Source organism: Myxocyprinus asiaticus, chromosome 1 (assembly GCF_019703515.2).
Source record: "Myxocyprinus asiaticus isolate MX2 ecotype Aquarium Trade chromosome 1, UBuf_Myxa_2, whole genome shotgun sequence".
NCBI classification, from domain to species: Eukaryota; Metazoa; Chordata; class Actinopteri; order Cypriniformes; family Catostomidae; genus Myxocyprinus; species Myxocyprinus asiaticus.
In genome coordinates, this window is record NC_059344.1 from 28,573,025 (window position 1) to 28,592,746 (window position 19,722).

Genomic DNA, 19,722 nt, shown 5'->3' on the forward strand with positions numbered 1-19,722 from the left:
TCTTCACCCAGGCGGCGTTTCTTTCATCCACCCTCTGTCTGGTGGACACTGAACTCTGGTGGACACTGAAACCTGTAATGAGCTGCTACACCACCTCATTTACAAACGGGACACAAATAACCATTCTTAAAGGTGAATTGTGTAATTGTTCGATGTTAAACAATACTTCCTTATATACAGGTTTAATGTACAAAACAACTACAAGTAAGCCATTCATGAGCTGAAAGTGTCATAAAGGAAACTCTTACAGCATGGCTTCTAGGGCTGCAACTAACGATTATTTTGATAATCGACTAATCTAACGATTATTAGAACGATTATTCGACTATTCGGGCAATTATTGCAACGATTAATCATTAGCTCTTAACTGACTATTCAGCTTGTGCCCTGAATTAAAAGGTTGTGTTAAATATGCTTACTAACAATAAAGAGGACAAAATCATCTTTTAAAAATACCTCTAAATGACATTTGCTGAATTAAAGGGAAAAAAATACTTTTTATCAAGTTAGTAAAAATTCACTGCAAAAAATCCTGTTATCAAGTGTTTTTGTCTTGTTTTCCATAAAACAATAAAATGTAAAAATATAAATAAAATAAAACAATCCTTAAAACATAATATATTTACTTTAGAAGCAACATGTAAGATGTTAAGAATTGCTTTCAGAGAATGTATTTTGTATATAAGTGCATTTTTTCACTTGGTAATACTTTTGCCAGTGCAGTTGACAAAATATACTTGTATTCAATATATATTCTCTAAAAGCAAGTCTAAATATTTTAAATGCTGCTTCTGAGGTGAATGTATCTTTTTTTTTTAAGGATTTTAAGATATTTTAAAATATTTGTATTTTTAATATTATATTCAGCATTCTCAGATAACACATTTTTCTTCTGCAGTATAGCTGCTAAAGTAAATGTACGTTGTTTTAAAGGAGTTTTATATATTTATATTGGAAAACAAGCCAAAACAAAAACAAATCAAAAATGTATTTTGTTGCTGTTTAAAATGGGCGAAGACTACCCTCTCTCACCTTTTTGTTCACCTTGATCCATCTTTAACTTACAAAAAAAAAACTCCCTCTTCTTAATAGAGCTGCGTATTGTCTATTTTCTTTACGATTAGAAATGCACAGTGACACATATATTATGATTCAATATGTCACGAGCCATCACGTTATAATCTAGCTGCAGCAAGCATGTGCGCATGAGAGACGAGCGTCCACACGACGGAGTGTGCATCAGCCGGGTGCAGTTTCAACCTCGCCCCCTTGGACGGGGTTCCCTATCTATCACACACTCAACGTCGATGTAGTGACACTAGGGGTCACTCTTGGGAGCCTCAAACACTTCTGCTTTTTTGAAAAAAGGCCAATGGGAATTGGCGAGTGGAATTTGCATGCCACTCCCCCGGACATACGGGTATAAAAGGAGCTGGTATGCAACCACTCATTCAGATTTTCTCTTCGGAGCTGAGCGGTTGTATTCAGTGCACTGAATTGAATTCCCTCCAAAGACGCACCTCAAAACTGCTGGATTTACGGTGCATTTCAGCGGCTTCTCCCCCTCTGCACCTGTGGAGTGCAGAGAACGTGCTCCGGCAGAGCGAAAATAAGAGAATATATTCTAAAAGAGTATATTTTCATTCACAAAAAGAGCTACACACACGGAATGTCTTTTTAAAGATGACTTTCCATTTGTGTGTTATTCCTGGTTGTGGTCATTATCTCTCCGCTTCTGACGGCCACCCGTCTCGCGGCCGGCCGCTAAGAACCCAAGGAAGGCTTCGAAGCGCCCCCGAGACAGGCGACCCGGGGCGAGGAGACCCGCTTCTCTGAAGCTGGTCGACAGACCACTCCATCCCCCAGTGGCGGGCCGGGAGGAGGATCTGTTGTCGCCGCATGCCCAGGAGGCTGTGGCACCCAAAAGCTTGACAAAGAATGGTTTCCTCGTCTCCTGGGTCACATGTCTGGTGTGCACGGCCGTCGTCATGACCACCGTCCACCGTCCCATTTTGGCAGGTATGACGCTCTAGTGGCGGACCCCCCGCCCCTGTGCGCCCAGCTGTGGCACAAACACACCCACACGGGATTGGTTCCGGTGGACTACGGGGACGAGATTCCTCCTCCCTCCTCCTTGGCCAATCTTATGGTGGGCGGCAGGAGCCAGGTAAGTGCTTCGATGTCCCTGGACCTGCCGGTACGTCCGATATGATCATTCCCTTGGTCCCCCTCGCCCGGAGTTTGAGCACGTGGCTCGCGCTTTCCAACCCATTGCGATGGCTGACACGGACCGTCCGACTCGGTTACGTGGTTCAGTTCGTCAGGCGCCCGCCCAGGTTCAGCGCCGTCCGCTTCACCTTGGTGAAGGGCGAGAACGCCGCTACCTTGCGTGCGGAGATCACGACCCTTCTGCGCAAGGGCGCGATAGAGCCTGTCCCTCCAGCCGAGATGAAGAAAGGGTTTTACAGCCCTTACTTCATCGTACCGAAGAAAGGCGGTGGGTTGCGACCAATCCTGGACCTGCGAGTACCGAACCGGTCTTTGCACAGACTCCCGTTTGAGATGCTGATGCAAAAACACATTCTAGCGAGCGTCTGGCATCGAGATTGGTTCGCGACGGTAGACCTGAAGGACGCGTACTTCCACGTCTCGGTCTTACCTCGACACAGACCCTTCCTGCGGTTTGCCTTCGAAGGCCAGGCGTACCAGTACAAGGTCCTCCCCTTCGGCCTGTCCTTGTCCCCTCGCGTCTTCATGAAGGTTGCAGAGGCAGCCCTTGCCCCGCTAAGGGAAGAGGGCGTCCGCATCCCCAACTATCTCGACGACTGGCTAATCCTAGCTCACTCTCGAGAATTGCTGTGCACACACAGGGACCTCGTGCTCTGGCACCTCAGCCGACTGGGGCTTCGGGGCAACTAGGAAAAGAGCAAGCTCTCCCTGGTTCAGAGCATCTCTTTTCTCGGTTTGGAAATGGACTCAGTCTCGATGACGGCTCTCCTCATGAACGAGCGTGCACAGTCAGTGCTGAACTGTCTGAAGGCGTTCAGATGGAGGACAGCAGTTCCAATGAAACTTTTTCAGAGGCTCCTGGGGCATATGGCATCCTCAGCGGCGGCCACACCGCTCGGGTTGATGCATATGAGACCGCTTCAGCACTGGCTTCAGACTCGAGTCCTGAGATGGGTATGGCGCCACGGGACACATCGCGTGGCCATCACGCCGATCTGTCACCACCTCTTCAGTCCTTGGACCAACCTTGCATTTCTACGGGCAGGGGTTCTCCTAGAGCAGGTCTCCAGGCACGTCGTGGTTACAACAGACGCCTCCAAGACGGGCTGGGGTGCTGTATGCAATGGGCACACAGCCGCCGGCTCCTGGACTGGCCCATGGCTGCGTTGGCGCATCAACTGCCTAGAGTTGTTGGCAGTACTGCTCGCCCTGCGGAGGTTCCGGCCATTGATCCAGGGCAAGCATGTGTTGGCCCAGACGGACAACACAGTGATGGTAGCGTACATCAACCGTCAAGGTGGTCTACGCTCCCGTTGCATGTCACAACTCGCCCGCCGTCTCCTCCTCTGGAGTCAGCTGCGCCTCATGTCGCTACGAGCCACTCACATCCTGGGCGACCTCAACACCTCAGCGGACACGCTGTCACGTCAGATTACCCTCACGGGAGAGTGGAGACTCCACCCTCAGGTGGTCCAGCTGATTTGGAGTTGATTCGGTCGAGCACAGGTAGACCTGTTTGCTTCCCGGGAATCCTCCCACTGCCCGCTTTGGTACGCCCTGACCGAGGCACCCCTCGGTATAGACGCGCTGGCACACAGCTGGTCCCCTGGACTACGCAAATACGTTCGGTCCGGGTTATTCTCACGTGGTCCTGAGACCCCGACCGGGCTATGTGCCCAAGGTTCCCACGACCCCTTTTAGGGATCAGGTGGTGAACCTGAAAGCGCTCCCCCCGAGGAGACAGACCCAGCCTTGGTGTTGCTGTGTCTGGTGCGAGCTTTACGCATCTATTTGGATCACACGCAGAGCTTTAGAAGCTCCGAGCAGCTCTTTGTCTGCTTTGGTGGACAGTGGAAAGGAAGTGCTGTCTCCAACCAGAGGATTGCCCACTGGGTCATTGACGCCATCGCGATGGCATATCAGGCTCAAGACGCGCCACACCCTGCGGTTTTATGAGCCCACTCTACCAGGAGTGTGGCGGCCTCCCGGGCCCTGGCCAGTGGTGCCTCTTTGGCAGACATCTGCAGAGCAGCGGGCTGGGCAGCACCCAACACTTTTGCGAGGTTCTACAATCTCTGGGTTGTGCCGGTCTCGTCCTGTGTATTGGCAGGCATGAGCAGGTAAGTTCCGGGACAGCTGGCCGGGTGTACTGCTTGTGCATAGCGCCTTCTCCTCCCTTGAGGTGAAGACGTGCGTTCTTGACTCCCAGTCATGTTTACAGACTGTGATCCCTGGATGACTTTCCTCCTTAGCCCTCTCGCAGTTGAGTTTGAGGAGAAACTCGCTGCCGGCCCAGTACGTAATGAGACCCTGTACTGAGGTAGGTGCTCCACATATGCTGATTCCCCGAAGGCGACCCCATGTGATATCTTCCACAAAATCGTTGGTAAATCCCTGTTGGTAAACTGCGTGTTCCTTGGGCAGAGGCCCCTCTGCCCCCGGTCACCATGCTTTGTAGAAACTCCTCCCCCTTCGGGTAGGACCTACCATGGGACCTCTCCACATGACATACTTTTGACAAGACTCGGTAAGACCATGTGACGTATTCTACTCAAAATACCCCCCTTCCTCTTTTTGGGCGGGGTGTGGTCTCTGCGGTGTCTTCCCCTTGGGAGGGACACCCCCCGATGTAGACGCTTATGGCTCCCAGTCGGTTAACAAATTCCACTCTTTTTGGGGAGAAAAGAGAGGAAACAGGCCTCGGCTGGGCTAGCCTGTCCATATTTTTGGGCAGTCGACTTGTTCCTGAAGGACCGTTCGATGCTCATAAGAGCATTGGGGAAGGTTACGTGACGGCCTGGTGCGCTGGCTACGAGGCACACAGCGGTCTGCCCGTCACGCACCGCCAGTTCACGTAACACAGTTCAGATAGTTGTGGCATTTTGTATAGGGACCCCTAGTGTCACTATATCGACACAACGTTGAGTGAGTGACAGATAGGGAACGTCATGGTTACTTTCATAACCTCCGTTCCCTGATGGAGGGAACGAGACGTTGTGTCCCTCTTGCCACAACGCTGAACTACCCGCTGAAATGGCACAAATCAGCACAAACCCTGAATGAGTGGTTGCATACCAGCTCCTTTTATACCCGTATGTCCAGAGGAGTGGCATGCAAATTCCACTCGCCAATTCCCGTTGGCCTTTTTAAAAAAAGCAGAGGTGTTTGGGGCTCCCAAGTGTGACCCCTAGTGTCACTACATCGACACAATGTCTCGTTCCCGCCATCAGGGAACGGAGGTTACGAAAGTAACCATGACGTTTCTTCACGCGACTCATAGAAGCGGCGCTGACCGCACTGAGAAATGCCAGTTTTGGAGTTTGTACTTATTTACATGACCTGCTTCCTCATTATTTTAACTTAAATAAAGGATGCATTGAAGATATATCGCCGGGGTGTTTCATTTAAAGACATTCTTACATGCAAGTTTTGTTTAAGCAGAACGGCAGCTCCGGCTCTGCTTCTTTATTTACTTATTTTGTATTTTTGTATAATTTCCTCATACTTTGCGATCAACATCACCTGATGCTGTTTGGAATGTTTGGAGTGCATCTGGACAGTGAGCTGTGTTTTCTCCTCAATCAGGCATGAGCTGCAGTGCTCCTCTCATGTGTCATTAGTTAATGTGATCTCATGTTACATTAATTGAGATCAAGCGACTATTAACTACGTTTCCATCCAAGGGTTTTTTGCGACAATATGTGTAGCGCATCAAAAATATAGCTGATGGAAATGCAATTTATCGCTAAAATTTCACAAGTGTCAACATAATATTTTTCAGTTTAACTCTAGCGCATAAAATCTATGTTGGAAACACTTTTTGTCGAGAAAATTGGCATTAATGCAAAAATGTAGTGTCACATGACTATACCCCAATCGTTAGCCTGTGTTAAGCCCCGTTGCATGTCACACAATTTTGTTACGTGCACTGTACGATTTTGGCCACGATTCTGCCGTCTGAGACGAATTTCGGGAATCCTAAAGGATTTCTGTCGCCGTAGGGCTTTAATCATGACGACAAGGTATACATCCTTGAAAGCCAATTTATTTTACGTAAAGCATTAGTCGCACTGTTATGGATTGGTCTTAATGGCATACCTGCACAGATCCAATGCTGCAACAACATCTGCGACATGACACTTCCATGAGTGCCAACACAAATATATCATATCATGCACCTGTCATCGACAAGTGCACAGAAAACAAATGAATGGCCACTCTTTGCGATTAATTTAATCACGGTAGCCATCCATTTATTTATTAAAGTTGCTGTTCCACACCATTCAAAATAATAGACGGCAGTCATGGAATTAGCCCACAATGCAAAAAAAAACCATATCATTTCTGTGCACAGCGATGTTTTAAATTAAAAATAAATACACAATACACAACTGCATAATTTGTATCGATAAAAGGCCATTTGAATGGAAACAGGCAGAAGACGGCAAATTTCGCAAACGTTTTTTTACGCATTTTCACCTTGTAGATAACAAAACAGCACGAAAAGTGGATGGAAACTAGGTTAATTAAAATTTTTATAGACAAATTTTTATTGTCGAAAGTATCCCAAAAAAAATTCACTGTAGTCAAACTTGAACTGCTTGATGTTCCAACCAAAACCATCAGAGGCTCAATGCCTCTATAAAATAAAGCACGTTTTGTTGAGGAATGTCTCTTCCTCCTGTTAAATCGGCACCATAAAGCAGATTAAAAGAGCTCTATACAAGATGATTTGATCATGCAATGAACTCCAAGCTCTGTGACTCACACCAGCATAGAAACCCATCCTGTTGCTTCTCAACAGCTGCTGTTGCCTGGCAACCTGGAACTTTGTGTAAAACGAACATTCCACATTGTGCTCCTGACTCAGTGACTGTCAAAGATGGATAACAGCCTTCTGTTTGTCATTCTTGTAGCATAACAGGCCCTGATTGGCCATTCCTGTAGCATGACTCAGAGCAAATGAAAGGTTTCCACAGTATATGTGGAATGATTATGAGTCATCATTGATTAGTCACTAGATTCTTAAAGCTGATGTGTGTAATGTTTTCAGTGTTAAAAACTTTCCTCTATCCCATCTTAATATGCACAACTAAAAGTAAGCCATTTGTAAATGGATCCCACTGAAAAGAGTAAACACTGTGGCTCCTGACCAGCCCAACACAGCAACATTAGTTTAACCAGCGTCATTTTTGGGTGGGATTATCTGTTAGTCTGACGAATTGCAAACAGGAGTGTACTGGAAACTTGTTTGAAAACAATATTTTTGCAATACAGTTTGGTGACGCTAGTGGTAAAGATGTTGTGCACACACTCCAGCTTTAAAGGCAGCACTGAAACATGTTTGTTTTTGAAAGAGGAAAAGGGAGGTTTCCTTTCTGTAATAGGAAATGTAAGACTGTAATGGCTCGTTGTATGAGGGAAGCACAGTGTTTCACCTGCAGTTACCTAGCTAATATTCTCAGCTACAGAGGCCAGACTGGAGGGGAACAACAGGGAAGGGCTGGAGTGAAGGAAAGTGGGAGGAGGAAAAGAGAGGTGCCAGAGTTCAACTCAAGACAGTTTGCCAGCTCCTGAGAATGTGTGAAGGAAGGGGGAGAGAGGGGCAAGAAAAGCACCACAAAAAAACAAGAGGAACAAAAAGCCCATTGAGCACGACTCTCACTTTCTGAGCACTTACCAAACACATGCATTTATCCTGCAGTTCCGTTCCAGAGCTTCTCTGACACTTTTGTTCCTCAGTACGAGTGAACGCTAAGCTATGTGAGCTTATGTGAAGGGCATGTAGAGTGTGTTGTACTGATGTCCATTAAATCACACACCACATGGTCATATTTAAGTGGGATTCAATAGTTATGGACAGTGCATAATATAGGCTCGCCAAAGGGAATATAATACAGGCAGCTTCCCATGAGTAACCACCAGGGTTTTTTAAGAAACTGGCGTTATGAAACGTCATATAAACAAGAACGCTGATTTCCTTTTGCCGTTTAAGGGATTAAGAGAAAGCAGTTTAACACACCTAGGTTTCTCCCGAAGACCGCGGCTTATTGTGGTCATGTAAATGCATAAGCAGCGTTCTAACAGGTTTTTGAGGAATGTGCATGTGCGTAAACAGTCCGGATAAAAAACGTCATAGTATGGAGTCCAACAACAACACACTGGAAAGAATTCAACATTTCTGGGAGTACAGTGGGAAAATCACATAAACTATGTATTCTAGATACATCTTGTGGATGCACTGGGATGCATCATCAGTAATGTAACCTGGGGTCTTCAGGTGTTTTGGATCTTTCAACATAAGACACCCTCACCCAGGCGACCCAGTCAGGGTTGATCAGGCCCCAACTTGTGTCCCAGCAGCAACTGCTAGATGTCTGCACGGGCCTTAAAATAAAACTCAAACCCAACCCGTACCCGAGACCATGTGGCCTGACCCTACCTGAACCGAATGATACCGTCATATTATAAGCCCAAACCCGACCCGAAATCATTCACTGTCTTTATCATTTCTTCTCTTAGCAAGTACTGTTGCAATAGGCTATATTTTACGTAAGCATATAGGCAACATTTGTAACAGTATTGAAACTGTAAACATACAGTTTTAACAAGGCACGGCAGCCCCTCAGTACACTAGAGCAGAACGGAAAAAAAGCATTGACTTACCGTTAATGCGCTGTTTGGAGTGAGCGGCTCCTATCTCGTCCGTTTGTGCGTGTCTGTGAGTGAGAGCATGTGTGCGAAACAAGTTCAGTAGGCCTGTTTATTTTTTATTAATTACAAACCAGACCCGAACCAGAAGTCCTACTTGAAAAACTGACCCGAACTCGGCCCAAACCTGTCAGGTTCTCGGGTCCTGTTGGATTGCATACCTCTAGTAACTGTCCATGGATCAGCCCTCTTAATCCAAAGCCACCTTGTGGCTTTCTCTGCAACTTCAGGCATTGATTGGATGGAACTCTTCTGTGCAGCACCCGTGATGCTCAACATGTTAAGGGCTCTGCAAGAGTGAGTGTCCCGCAAAGGCCATACAGCCTACTTCGGTTGACTCACAGTGTGTCTTCTAGCCTCAGTCCCTGCACGTCTCCACCAGTTAAAATCAAATCAAATCAAATAACTTTTATTGTCACACAACCATATACACAAGTGCAATAGTGTGTGAAATTCTGGGGTGCAGTTCCAAGCAACATAGCAGTCGTGACAGTGATGAGACATTTACCAGTCTACAATAAACATCAAATTTACACAACACAATTTAAAATCTAATATACACATAATTACAACACAATATACAAATAATAACATACAATGTACATTATACAATACACTCAATATAGAATACACATTATACAATAAAAAAATGGTATATAGTATATATAAAATGTACAGTAGGTTGTATTGACATTCAGTTGCCAGTGTGTTAATATATTTTATGACAGTCCAGTGTGAGATAATAAGATCAATAAAGTGCAGTGCTGATGTATATTGATCGTGAGAGATTAAGAGTTCAAAAGCTGTCATGAAGTCGGCTGGTGCGGGTCCTGATGCTGCGATACCGTCTGCCTGATGGTAGCAGTGAGAGCAGCCCATGGCTCAGGTGGCTGGAATCTCTGATGATCCTCCGAGCTTTTTTCACACACCGCCTGGTGTATATGTCCTGGAGGGAGGGAAGCTCACCTCCGATGATGTGTCTGGCAGTTCGCACCACCCTTTGTAGGGCTTTGCGGTTGTGGGCTGTGCTATTGCCCTACCAGGCGGAGATGCAGCCAGTCAGGATGCTCTCTACAGTGCTGGTGTAGAACCGTGTGAGGATGTGGTGGTTCATTCCAAACTTCCTCAGCCGTCTCTGGAAGAAGAGGCGCTGATGAGCCTTCTTCATAACGGCCTCAGTGTGGACGGACCATGTGAGTTCCTCAGTGATGTGGACACCCAGGAACTTGAAGCTGCTGACTCTCTCCACTGGTGCTCTATTGATGGTGATGGGGCTGTGTTCTCTTTCTCTTCTCCTGAAGTCCACCACAAGCTCTTTTGTCTTACTGACGTTGAGGGAAAGGTTGTGCTCCTGACACCAGCGTGTCAGAGTGTGCACCTCCTCTCTGTAGGCTGTTTCATCATTGTCAGTGATCAGACCTACCACCGTCGTATCATCAGCAAACTTAATGATGGCATTGGAGCTATGTGTTGCCACACAGTCATGTGTGTACAGGGATTACAGGAGTGGGCTGAGAACACAGCCCTGCGGGGCTCCAGTGTTGAGGGTCAGTGATGAGGAGATGTTACTGCCCATTCTAACCACCTGGCGTCTGCTTGACAGGAAGTCCAGGATCCAGCTGCACAGCGAGCTGTTTAAGCCCATAGCCCGGAGTTCCTCATCAAGCTTGGAGGGCACTATGGTGTTGAATGCTGAGCTGTAATCTATAAACAGCATTCTCACATAAGTGTTCCTTTTTTCCAGGTGGGAGAGAGCAGTGTGTATTGTAGATGCAATGGCATCATCAGTGGAGCGGTTGTTGCGGTAAGCAAACTGCAATGGGTCCAGTGATGGAGGCAGCACAGAGCAGATGTTATCGCTGATTAGTCTCTCAAAGCATTTGCTGATGATGGGGGTCAGAGCAACAGGATGCCAGTCATTTAAGCAAGTGATTTTGGATTGCTTTTGTACAGGCACAATGGTGGACGTTCCTGGTATTTTGCGCGCTTCCTCTCATTGGCCTCTTCAGTGCCTCTTCCCAGGGCACTGTGAGTTCCAACATCAGTTGCTTTGTGGACTCAGAGATAATAATCATGATAATGACAATGATCAATGTGCTCAGGGAACTTTAGCTGCTTACCCAGATTGACTTTTAAGCTGCCAGTCAGAGGCTGTGTGGAGGAGACCTGACCATGATTTTGGTTGTAGATGGGGTTTCTCTCCAGCTTTGATGAAGGTGATGGACTTCTTTGGGGCGTGATGGTGTTTTCTGGTTTCAGTGGCAGCTGCTATGCTCTCTACAACTGCCTTGATCACCTGGTCATGGCGCCAACAATAGCGACATTCCCCAAGGGCTTTTGGGCAGCTGCTAAGGAGAAGCTCCAGAGAATCCCTTCCAGGACAAAGAGGACAAGAGGGTGTCTCACATTTTCCCTAGATATGTAGGTTTGCCAGGCTTGGTAGGGTGTCATAAACCATCTGGACAAGGAACCGGACACAATGGAAGTCTGCCTGCTTGATGTTAGCCCAGGTAATTCTGCATTGTAGTGTGCTCTCCAACCTTGTCCATGCCTCCTGCTGCCGAAGCCCCACCATCCTGCTTGCTAGATCTTCCTCCACACCTGCTCGGTCTTCTTCCTGGATCAAATGGTGTCGCTCTCTGCTCTGGGTCTTTCTGACCTGCCTCTTTGGAAAGTATCCCAAGCCTGCTTTGCCTGTTGCCACTGTGCCCACCAGAGCCCTTTGCCTCAGACGTGACTATGCCACCTCCACTACCTTCTCCGCTCTCCATTTCCTGCCAGCACCCTGCTGTTCCTGGGGATGGGGGACATCACACGTTTTCTCTGCCAGATGCCTATATCCTGATAGAAGACATGTATTAAACTACACTGTTTAATTCATGAATAATGACAAAGCAAGTCGTGTCATTGTAAAAAGCTTGGAATTTCTGAGGGTAACATTGGGCTGAAAACATTTTGTTAGTAAATGTTTACACAGTTGTGTTGTGAAATGAAAGAAGGGAAATTATTGTAATTGTATTGCAGTTCTGTTTCTGAGAAAATGGCAGTGAAACGATCAGTAAAGGTGATTGCGTGTTAGCCATGTAATATCAGCATGTGCCTGCAGTCATCTGAATGTGATTTGCTTTCTCAGGTATGTCTGGCCATCGCTCATTACTCCCATCCTGCTGACCCACAGCTACTCTTCGGCTTCGATTACGTTGGAAAACAACACCATGGATCAATAGGTATGACAACACACATACATGCAGTTGTGGCTTTGGCCCCAATGATTCCCACTCCTCAAGAGCTGCCAGATTACCAAGCTGTCCATACATTCTACCTGCATGCGAGTCAAGACATGAGAAGACTTTCCAGGGAATGCAGTGTTCCTGTTGACAAAGTGCTGGTTATGAATAACAGGGCCTATATTAAGATTTATATAGCTGCCATTATTGAGCTGTATTGTAAAATGTACTGTAGTTTTAAGAAATAACAGGGTTATTGCAATAATGCAACATTTTTTGGTGAAAATTGATATTCTGAGCTCAAAATTTGCCACTTGTATGGATCTGAAGAGTTTTTTTCTTTTCATACGTGTGAGATGTGGTTGTCTGTTATCACAAAAAAATACAATGACAACACACGGCCTTTGAAGATTTTTTTCATTTATTATTGGTTACCTGCAGTTCAGTCAGAAGAAAATGATTAAACCGATTAACAAGCTGGTAATGTGCTTCAAAATCACATGAATCACATTAAGTGGCCTATTTGGCATTTAGATTGGCAAATTGGGTAATGAAATATAATTGTAAACTATTAAATGGACCTACTTCTGCTCAGTGTTTTGTTTTCATGTGTGTAACAAAAGCAAGTGCTCCTCAGCAAGATGTCATTTATATGTGTCACTAATTTAACAGAATTGTACACTGGCGGCCAAAAGTTTGGAATAATGTACAGATTTTAATCTTATGGAAAGAAATTGGTACTTTCATTCAACAAAGTGGCATTCAACTGATCACAATGTATAGTCAGGACATTAATAACTTGAAAAATTACTATTACAATTTGAAAAAATTGTAAACTACTTCAAAGAGTTCTCGTCAAAAAATCCTCCACGTGGAGTAATGACAGCTTTGCAGATCCTTGGCATTCTAGCTGTCAGTTTGTCCAGATACTCAGGTGATATTTCACCCCACACTTCCTGTAGCACTTGCCATAGATGTGGCTGTCTTGTCGGGCACTTCACACACACCTTACAGTCTAGCTGATCCCACAAAAGCTCAATGGGGTTAAGATCCATAACACTCTTTTCCAATTATCTGTTGTCCAATGTCTGTGTTTCTTTGCCCACTCTAACCTTTTCTTTTTGTTTTTTCTGTTTCAAAAGTGGCTTTTTCTTTGCAATTCTTCCCATAAGGCCTGCACCTCTGAGTCTTCTCTTTACTGTTGTACATGAAACTGGTGTTGAGCGGGTAGAATTCAGTGAAGCTGTCAGCTGAGGACATGTGAGATGTCTATTTCTCAAACTAGAGACTCTGATGTACTTGTACTCTTGATTAGTTGTACATCTGGCCTTCCACATCTCTTTCTGTCCTTGTTAGAGCCAGTTGTCCTTTGTCTTTGAAGACTGTAGTGTACACCTTTGTATGAAATCTTCCGTTTTTTGGCAAATTCAAGCATTGTATAGCTTTCATTCCTCAAAACAATGATTGACTGACGAGTTTCTAGAGAAAGCTGTTTCTTTTTTGCCATTTTGTACCTAATATTGATCTTGAGACATGCCAGTCTATTGCATACTGTGGCAACTCAAAAACAAACACAAAGACAATGTTAAGCTTCATTTAACGAACCAAATAGCTTTCAACTGTGTTTGATATAATGGCAAGTGATTTTCTAGTACCAAATTAACAATTTAGCATGATTACATGCTAGCAAGATAAGGTGTTGGAGTGATGGCTGCTGGAAATGGGGCCTGTCTAGATTTGATCAAAAATACTTTTTTCAAATAGTGATGGTGCTGTTTTTTACATCAGTAATGTCCTGACTATACTTTGTGATCAGTTGAATGCCATTTTGCTGAATTAAAGTACCAATTTTCTTCTTAAACAGCAAAATCTGTACATTATTCCAAACTTTTGGCCGCCAGTGTATATTTACATTTTTTCTTGATTTTAGTAATACAAACTACATTAAGTGGGTATTTAAAACTTATTCTGAAAAACAAAAGAAAAAGTTAACTAATCGTTTTTTTCACCCCTCATGAGTTTGCAGCCCTCCACTGTAGTTTAAGCATGTAATGTACATGCGTGATTTGTTTAGGTGAGCGGGTGAATGGTGTTGACCCTGGGGGTGGGTTGCAGACATCCCTGTTTGACTGTTCTTCTGACTGGGACAGAGAAATCAAGCGCACCGGTGCCTCAGAATGGAGGGTGTGTACCGTCAATCAAGGTTATTTCATCTCGCCCAGGTAAGTGTGTATATGTGAGTGTGCAATCGTAAATGGTGATTTATTTTCAAAACAGCTTGGATTATAAGTAGTTTAGGCTAAAAATCATTAATGCATATTAGACTCATTACCTTCAAGTAGCCAGTGACAAAAGGATGTGTAAAGGATAAACAGTTAGATAATAATTCATATTTAATGCGACTGCGAGATGGAAACACAGGAATGAGTGTGTATGTAGTACGAATGACTATTGTTGAAGCGTAAGTGAACTAGTCATGCTAATAAATTGTTTAATAGGATGATTGGAGATAACTGATTAAATTATGGGAGGTTCGTGTGAATCTGCTAAAACAGACGGGTGTTGTGCTTTCTGCAGTAATCCTCAGGAATGAAAGCACTGATCCCACTGATTCACATACAGAGTTCAGTATCAGGTCATTGTAGTTATTATACTGACATAAAGAAGCAGTAATATAACCGCATCCTTGACACTTGCTTAGTTGTGCTTGACAGTAGTCGTGTGTCAGAGGCTATTTGTGTGCTGAGATTAAATGAGTTTTTCTTGCTGTTTGCAGTCTCCCAGAGTTCTTTGTGGTTCCGGTATCGCTAGCGGATCAGGATCTGAAGCATTACGCCTGCTACTTTAACTCCCAGCGTATCCCAGTAAGAGCTGTGGACTTGACTGGATTATTGGTTTTGGAGTGAGAGGGAAGAGAATATACGAATCACTTTTACTACTTTAGCCTATTTTATTCTAACAAAAAAAAAAAAATAGTGTCATGTTTAAAACATTGCAAAATGAGAGACCAAGACTTTTAGGTCATTTAAAGCATCAAATTGGTTGATGGATTTGCATTTAATTGGTGTGAGAGTGTATGTTAAAACTTGTGCTCCACTGTAATTAATATGTAGGCCCATGTTAGACATTTGGCTTGGATTGAAGAGTAAATGTGTGTGCTTTGGTTTGTAGTTATGGTGCTGGAATCACCCCAGCGGGAGCGCTCTGGTCCGAATGTCAAACATCAGTGACCCGCAGCAGCAGAGGAAGGTGGAGCAGAGGTAAGAAAGAGAAAATGAGAGGCAGAAAAAGATCAAGGGAAGCAGATTTGGTTTGGCTAAATGAAGCAGTTATCAGACAGACTATTGTAAGAGAACATTGCATTTCTGTGGAGTAGTTATGTTCCTAAATTTTGTTAATTTTTTTTTATTGCTGTTTTAAATGTATTTGAAATGTTGTGTTTGTGCTTGTCTGCTAAAAGGGATAGTTCACCCAAAAATGAAAATTATTTTATCATTTACTCACACTCATGCCATCCCAGATGTGTATGATTTTCTTTCTTCTGCTGAACACAAATGAAGATTTTTAGAAGAATATCTCAGCTCTGTTGGTCCTAACAATGCAAGTGAATGCTGGCCAGAACTTTGAATGTCCAAAAATCACATGAAGTTAGCATAAAAGTAATCCTTACAACTCCAGTGATTAAATCGATATCTTCAGAAGCTATATGATAGGTGTGGGTGAGAAACTGATCTATATTTAAGTCAATTTTTACTCTAAATCTCCACTTTCACTTTCACTTCAACACATCTTTTGTCTTTGGTGATTCACATTCTTTGCGCATATCGCCACCTATTGGTCTGGGATGGTCAAAGGTGGAGATTTATAAAAAAAAATTTAAAAAAGTACTTAATCTGTTTCTCACCCACACCTATCATATCGGAGTCTTATGGGTTGCTTTTATGCTGCCTTTATGTGCTTTTTGAAGATTCAAAGTTCTGCCCACAATTCACTTGCATTGTATTGACCTTCAGAGCTAAGGTATTCTTCATACACTGTCATACACATCTGGTATGGCATGAGGATGAGTAAATGATGAGAGAATTTTCATTTTGGATGAACAGTTCCTTTAATCTCTTGATATTCTGGCACAATAGCCCAGTGAGGTTACCAAATTATTGTTTTTGGTTGAAATCCATTAAAAGAAAACATTCCTCTGTGATTCTGCAGGATTTCCAGTGCCATAACTAAAAGCCACCCGCTGCGCAGTGACGTCTTCAAGTCAGATCTGGACAAAAACCTCCCAAACATCCAAGATATTCAAGCAGCTCTTCTGAAACTGCGACAGATCTGTGTTTTAGGTAATCCAGGACATGCCCTGTTGGTGGAAACTCTCATTATTTATCAAAAGACACTAGACTGAATGAGACTCTCTGGAGGTGGTCCTTACCAGGCTGAAAGTAGGGACAGGAATGGCCAAATATTTGTGGTTATTTCCAGCATCCCGTAATGTTTGAGTTTGAGTCTTAATGCTTATTTTGTGTTTATATGTATGTCCAGAGTCCTTTGAGGAGTCTGAAGAGAAGTGGCTGTCATCTTTGGAAAGCTCAAGATGGATGGAGTATGTCAGGTATGATGACTTGAGAAACACTCAGTAGTCAGTAGACAGCAAATTTGAGCTATCAACAGCTTGAACTTGTGCCAGAAATTCTTGGAAACAAGTATAGTTTTTTGCTGTGCATTTTCTGATGTTTGTTTTATTTGTGCATTTCAACAACTCTCTTTGTTCAGATATAGATGCTGTATACACTTATAAGATTGGTTTGGTATGTGGTATTCTTACAGGATATTTCTGAGGCATGCAGTAGAGGTAGTCTATATGCTAGAGAGCAGGCATGTCTCTGTCATACTCTTAGGTAAGTGGCGGTTTACATTAGGGTTATGATACTCTGTATTCTTTGCTGCATCCTGTAGTAAATTATAGGAGTATTTCGGTTAATGTACAACTTAATGTCTACTTCTGTTAATGTCATCTGTAACACTTAACACCAAAACACCAAAAATTTGCCCTTCAATTTGTAAAAAAAATAAATAAATAAAAAAAATGCATTTACAATAATTACACTTGTAATGGATGCATGGTGAGTGGGCCAAAGGTTTTAAGACAAAAATTTGAAACTCCTATTTTTAGACAGAATATATAAATCTTCTGTAAAGTGAGAATTTATCTTGTTCCTTTATCCATGTGTGTGTGTACAGAGAAGGAGGACCGGGACCTGAGTTGTGTGGTTTCCTGTCTGGTGCAGCTCATGTGTGATCCTCACTGCAGGAGCCTGCATGGCTTTCAGGGTCTGATTCAAAAGGAGTGGGTGATGGCTGGACATCCTTTCCTGGACCGCTGCAACCACCTTAAGAAGAATGACAAAGAAGAGGTAGTGCATCTTTTATCAATCAAATTCCAATATTTTGTCTTTTCATTTAGGGAAACTTACTGTATGTTTGGCCTGCTGTTCAACAGACCTCCACGGCTTCCTTCAAGGATGTGATTGAAGTTTAATTGTTTATTGTTCATGCTCTTTCTCTTTGTAGTCTCCTTTGTTCCTGCTGTTTCTGAACTGTGTGTGGCAGCTATGGAATCAGTATCCAGCAGCATTTGAATTCACTGAGGTGTACCTGACAGTGCTGGGTGACAGTATGTGGGTTCCCGTCTTCAGTACCTTCCTCTTTAACTGCCCCCGACAGAGAGCAGAGCACAGCAGGGTTAGATTTACTTTTTGGGTTTGTTTGGTTTTAGTTTTATTGGTTTTGTTCATTTGGTTTAAAGGGGCACTCAGTAACTTTTTGCTTGTGTCATCTTGGACTTACAGTGACACCTAGTGGCGGGGTTGCAGAATCATTCCAAATCAATAGTTTTCAGTTACAGATGCCGTTGTAGAAATTCACTATTCACAATCAGCCATGATTCATTTAACCCAAGAGTGAAAGTGTCCAATAACAAGACGCTTACTGAGATTAAGTGAGTACTATTCAGCTGGTCATGTGATTCTAAAATAGCAGCCCCCATGAGGTCACCCCTGCCCCATGTAGAATAAAACGGCTACTGATACTAGAGTCCTCATCTCATGTGAGCTGTCATGATTTTATACATGTGTTTCAAAATTACAATTCATTTCTTTAGGAGTAAAACGTTTTTAATGGTGAAAAATTACTGAGCGCACTTTTAAATTTGCTATAAACACCCTTATTCACTGACTAATATAGTACGGAATTTACTACATCAATAAGCCTTGAGAGGCCATATGTTAATGCATGAGACTTATTTATTCGAGACTTGTTGCTTTCAGCAATATGCAAAAGTTTGAAAATTGTAATACTTAATTAATGTAGTAATAATCAGGGTTGGGCAGTAGGAATACATGTAATGGGATTACTTATTTAAAATACAGAATATTAGTATCTGTAATCCACTACAGTTACAATTTAAATGGTTGGAAACTAGAATATAGTTACACTCAAAAAGTATTTTGATTACAGAAGAAATTACTTTGCATTTTATTGAGGATCTGAGGAGCAGCGTTTGAACAGTGGTGAAACATTTTCTTATATGTTACATCCATATGTGCAGACAGAGGGTGCCTTTATACTGTTATGAGTGAAAAGGTGGATATGACGTCATTAGGGAAATTTCGCTTTGGGAGCTTAATAGAGAGAATCTAAACAGTATGATCAGTAAAATATGTCGTTGAATAAGTTTAGAGCAGTAGAAATATTTAATCTTGTGTAAATTGTCATGTGGACATTTGGTTTTATTCAGAAACAAAATGCTATTTCGAACCCTTTTTCATGCACGTTATCAGGCACGATTATATTTTTTCAATCAAGAAAATCCACGTTAGATTTTTTTTTCCTTTAGTAAGACCTTAGATATAAGGGCAAAAAGGTACTACAAAAATGTTATTCTTGATAAACATTTGTTTTATTGTTTTCCAGTAAACAAATATCTAAAAATGTTATATTTCTAACATTTTCAAAATTTACTTATAATGTTTTAGAAGCAACACTGATATTTTTAATATGTGTATTTTGTCTTACTGTACTGGCAGATTTTTTCACTTATTTACTTGTTTATAGTCAAAACAAGTGAAAAAAATCGACTACTTGGTGCAATAATATAAAATGTAATTGATGTGCGGTCATAGTTTATATCCGCTATTTTGCAACTTCTTAGAATGTGGCTCATCCAATCAGAATTTAGAGCCATGACTATCCTTTTTGTGAGGGTATAATACCTTTTTTTAATACCCCGTCTCCCCACTTTGACTTCTTTATCTGAATTCTATCCTTCTTTGTCTCTCTCTTCCTCTTTCTCTCTTACCTCCTCAGGATTTTGCCAGTAGCAAGAGTATTCACCTGGGGAAGGACCAGGCTCTCCGCTTTCCTCCTGTGTGGGACTGGTCTCAACAGTTCAGTCTTAAAGACCAGACTCTCTTTAACAATCCTTTGTATGTGGGCAAGATTGCCACCTGCGTACAAAACGGCACAGTAAAGACATTCACACACAGATGCAGCAAGGTGA

At 43.2% G+C, this 19,722-nt stretch overlaps 1 protein-coding gene across 2 annotated transcripts in view; it reads left to right on the plus strand.

Annotated features, from left to right (window-relative positions):
* LOC127438679 (myotubularin-related protein 10-like) overlaps window positions 1-19,722 on the plus strand; it is a 44,735-nt gene that overhangs the window by 21,485 nt on the left and 3,528 nt on the right. Inside the window, exons 6-15 of one of the 2 annotated variants that reach the window (XM_051694467.1) lie at window positions 12,074-12,167; window positions 14,242-14,389; window positions 14,944-15,031; window positions 15,339-15,427; window positions 16,377-16,507; window positions 16,707-16,776; window positions 16,992-17,062; window positions 17,406-17,578; window positions 17,736-17,924; window positions 19,530-19,718. In XM_051694467.1, coding sequence (XP_051550427.1) covers window positions 12,074-12,167; window positions 14,242-14,389; window positions 14,944-15,031; window positions 15,339-15,427; window positions 16,377-16,507; window positions 16,707-16,776; window positions 16,992-17,062; window positions 17,406-17,578; window positions 17,736-17,924; window positions 19,530-19,718 — 1,242 coding nt within the window. The remainder of the gene's footprint in view (window positions 1-12,073; window positions 12,168-14,241; window positions 14,390-14,943; window positions 15,032-15,338; window positions 15,428-16,376; window positions 16,508-16,706; window positions 16,777-16,991; window positions 17,063-17,405; window positions 17,579-17,735; window positions 17,925-19,529; window positions 19,719-19,722) is intronic. The other variant, XM_051694553.1, reaches the window with a different exon arrangement.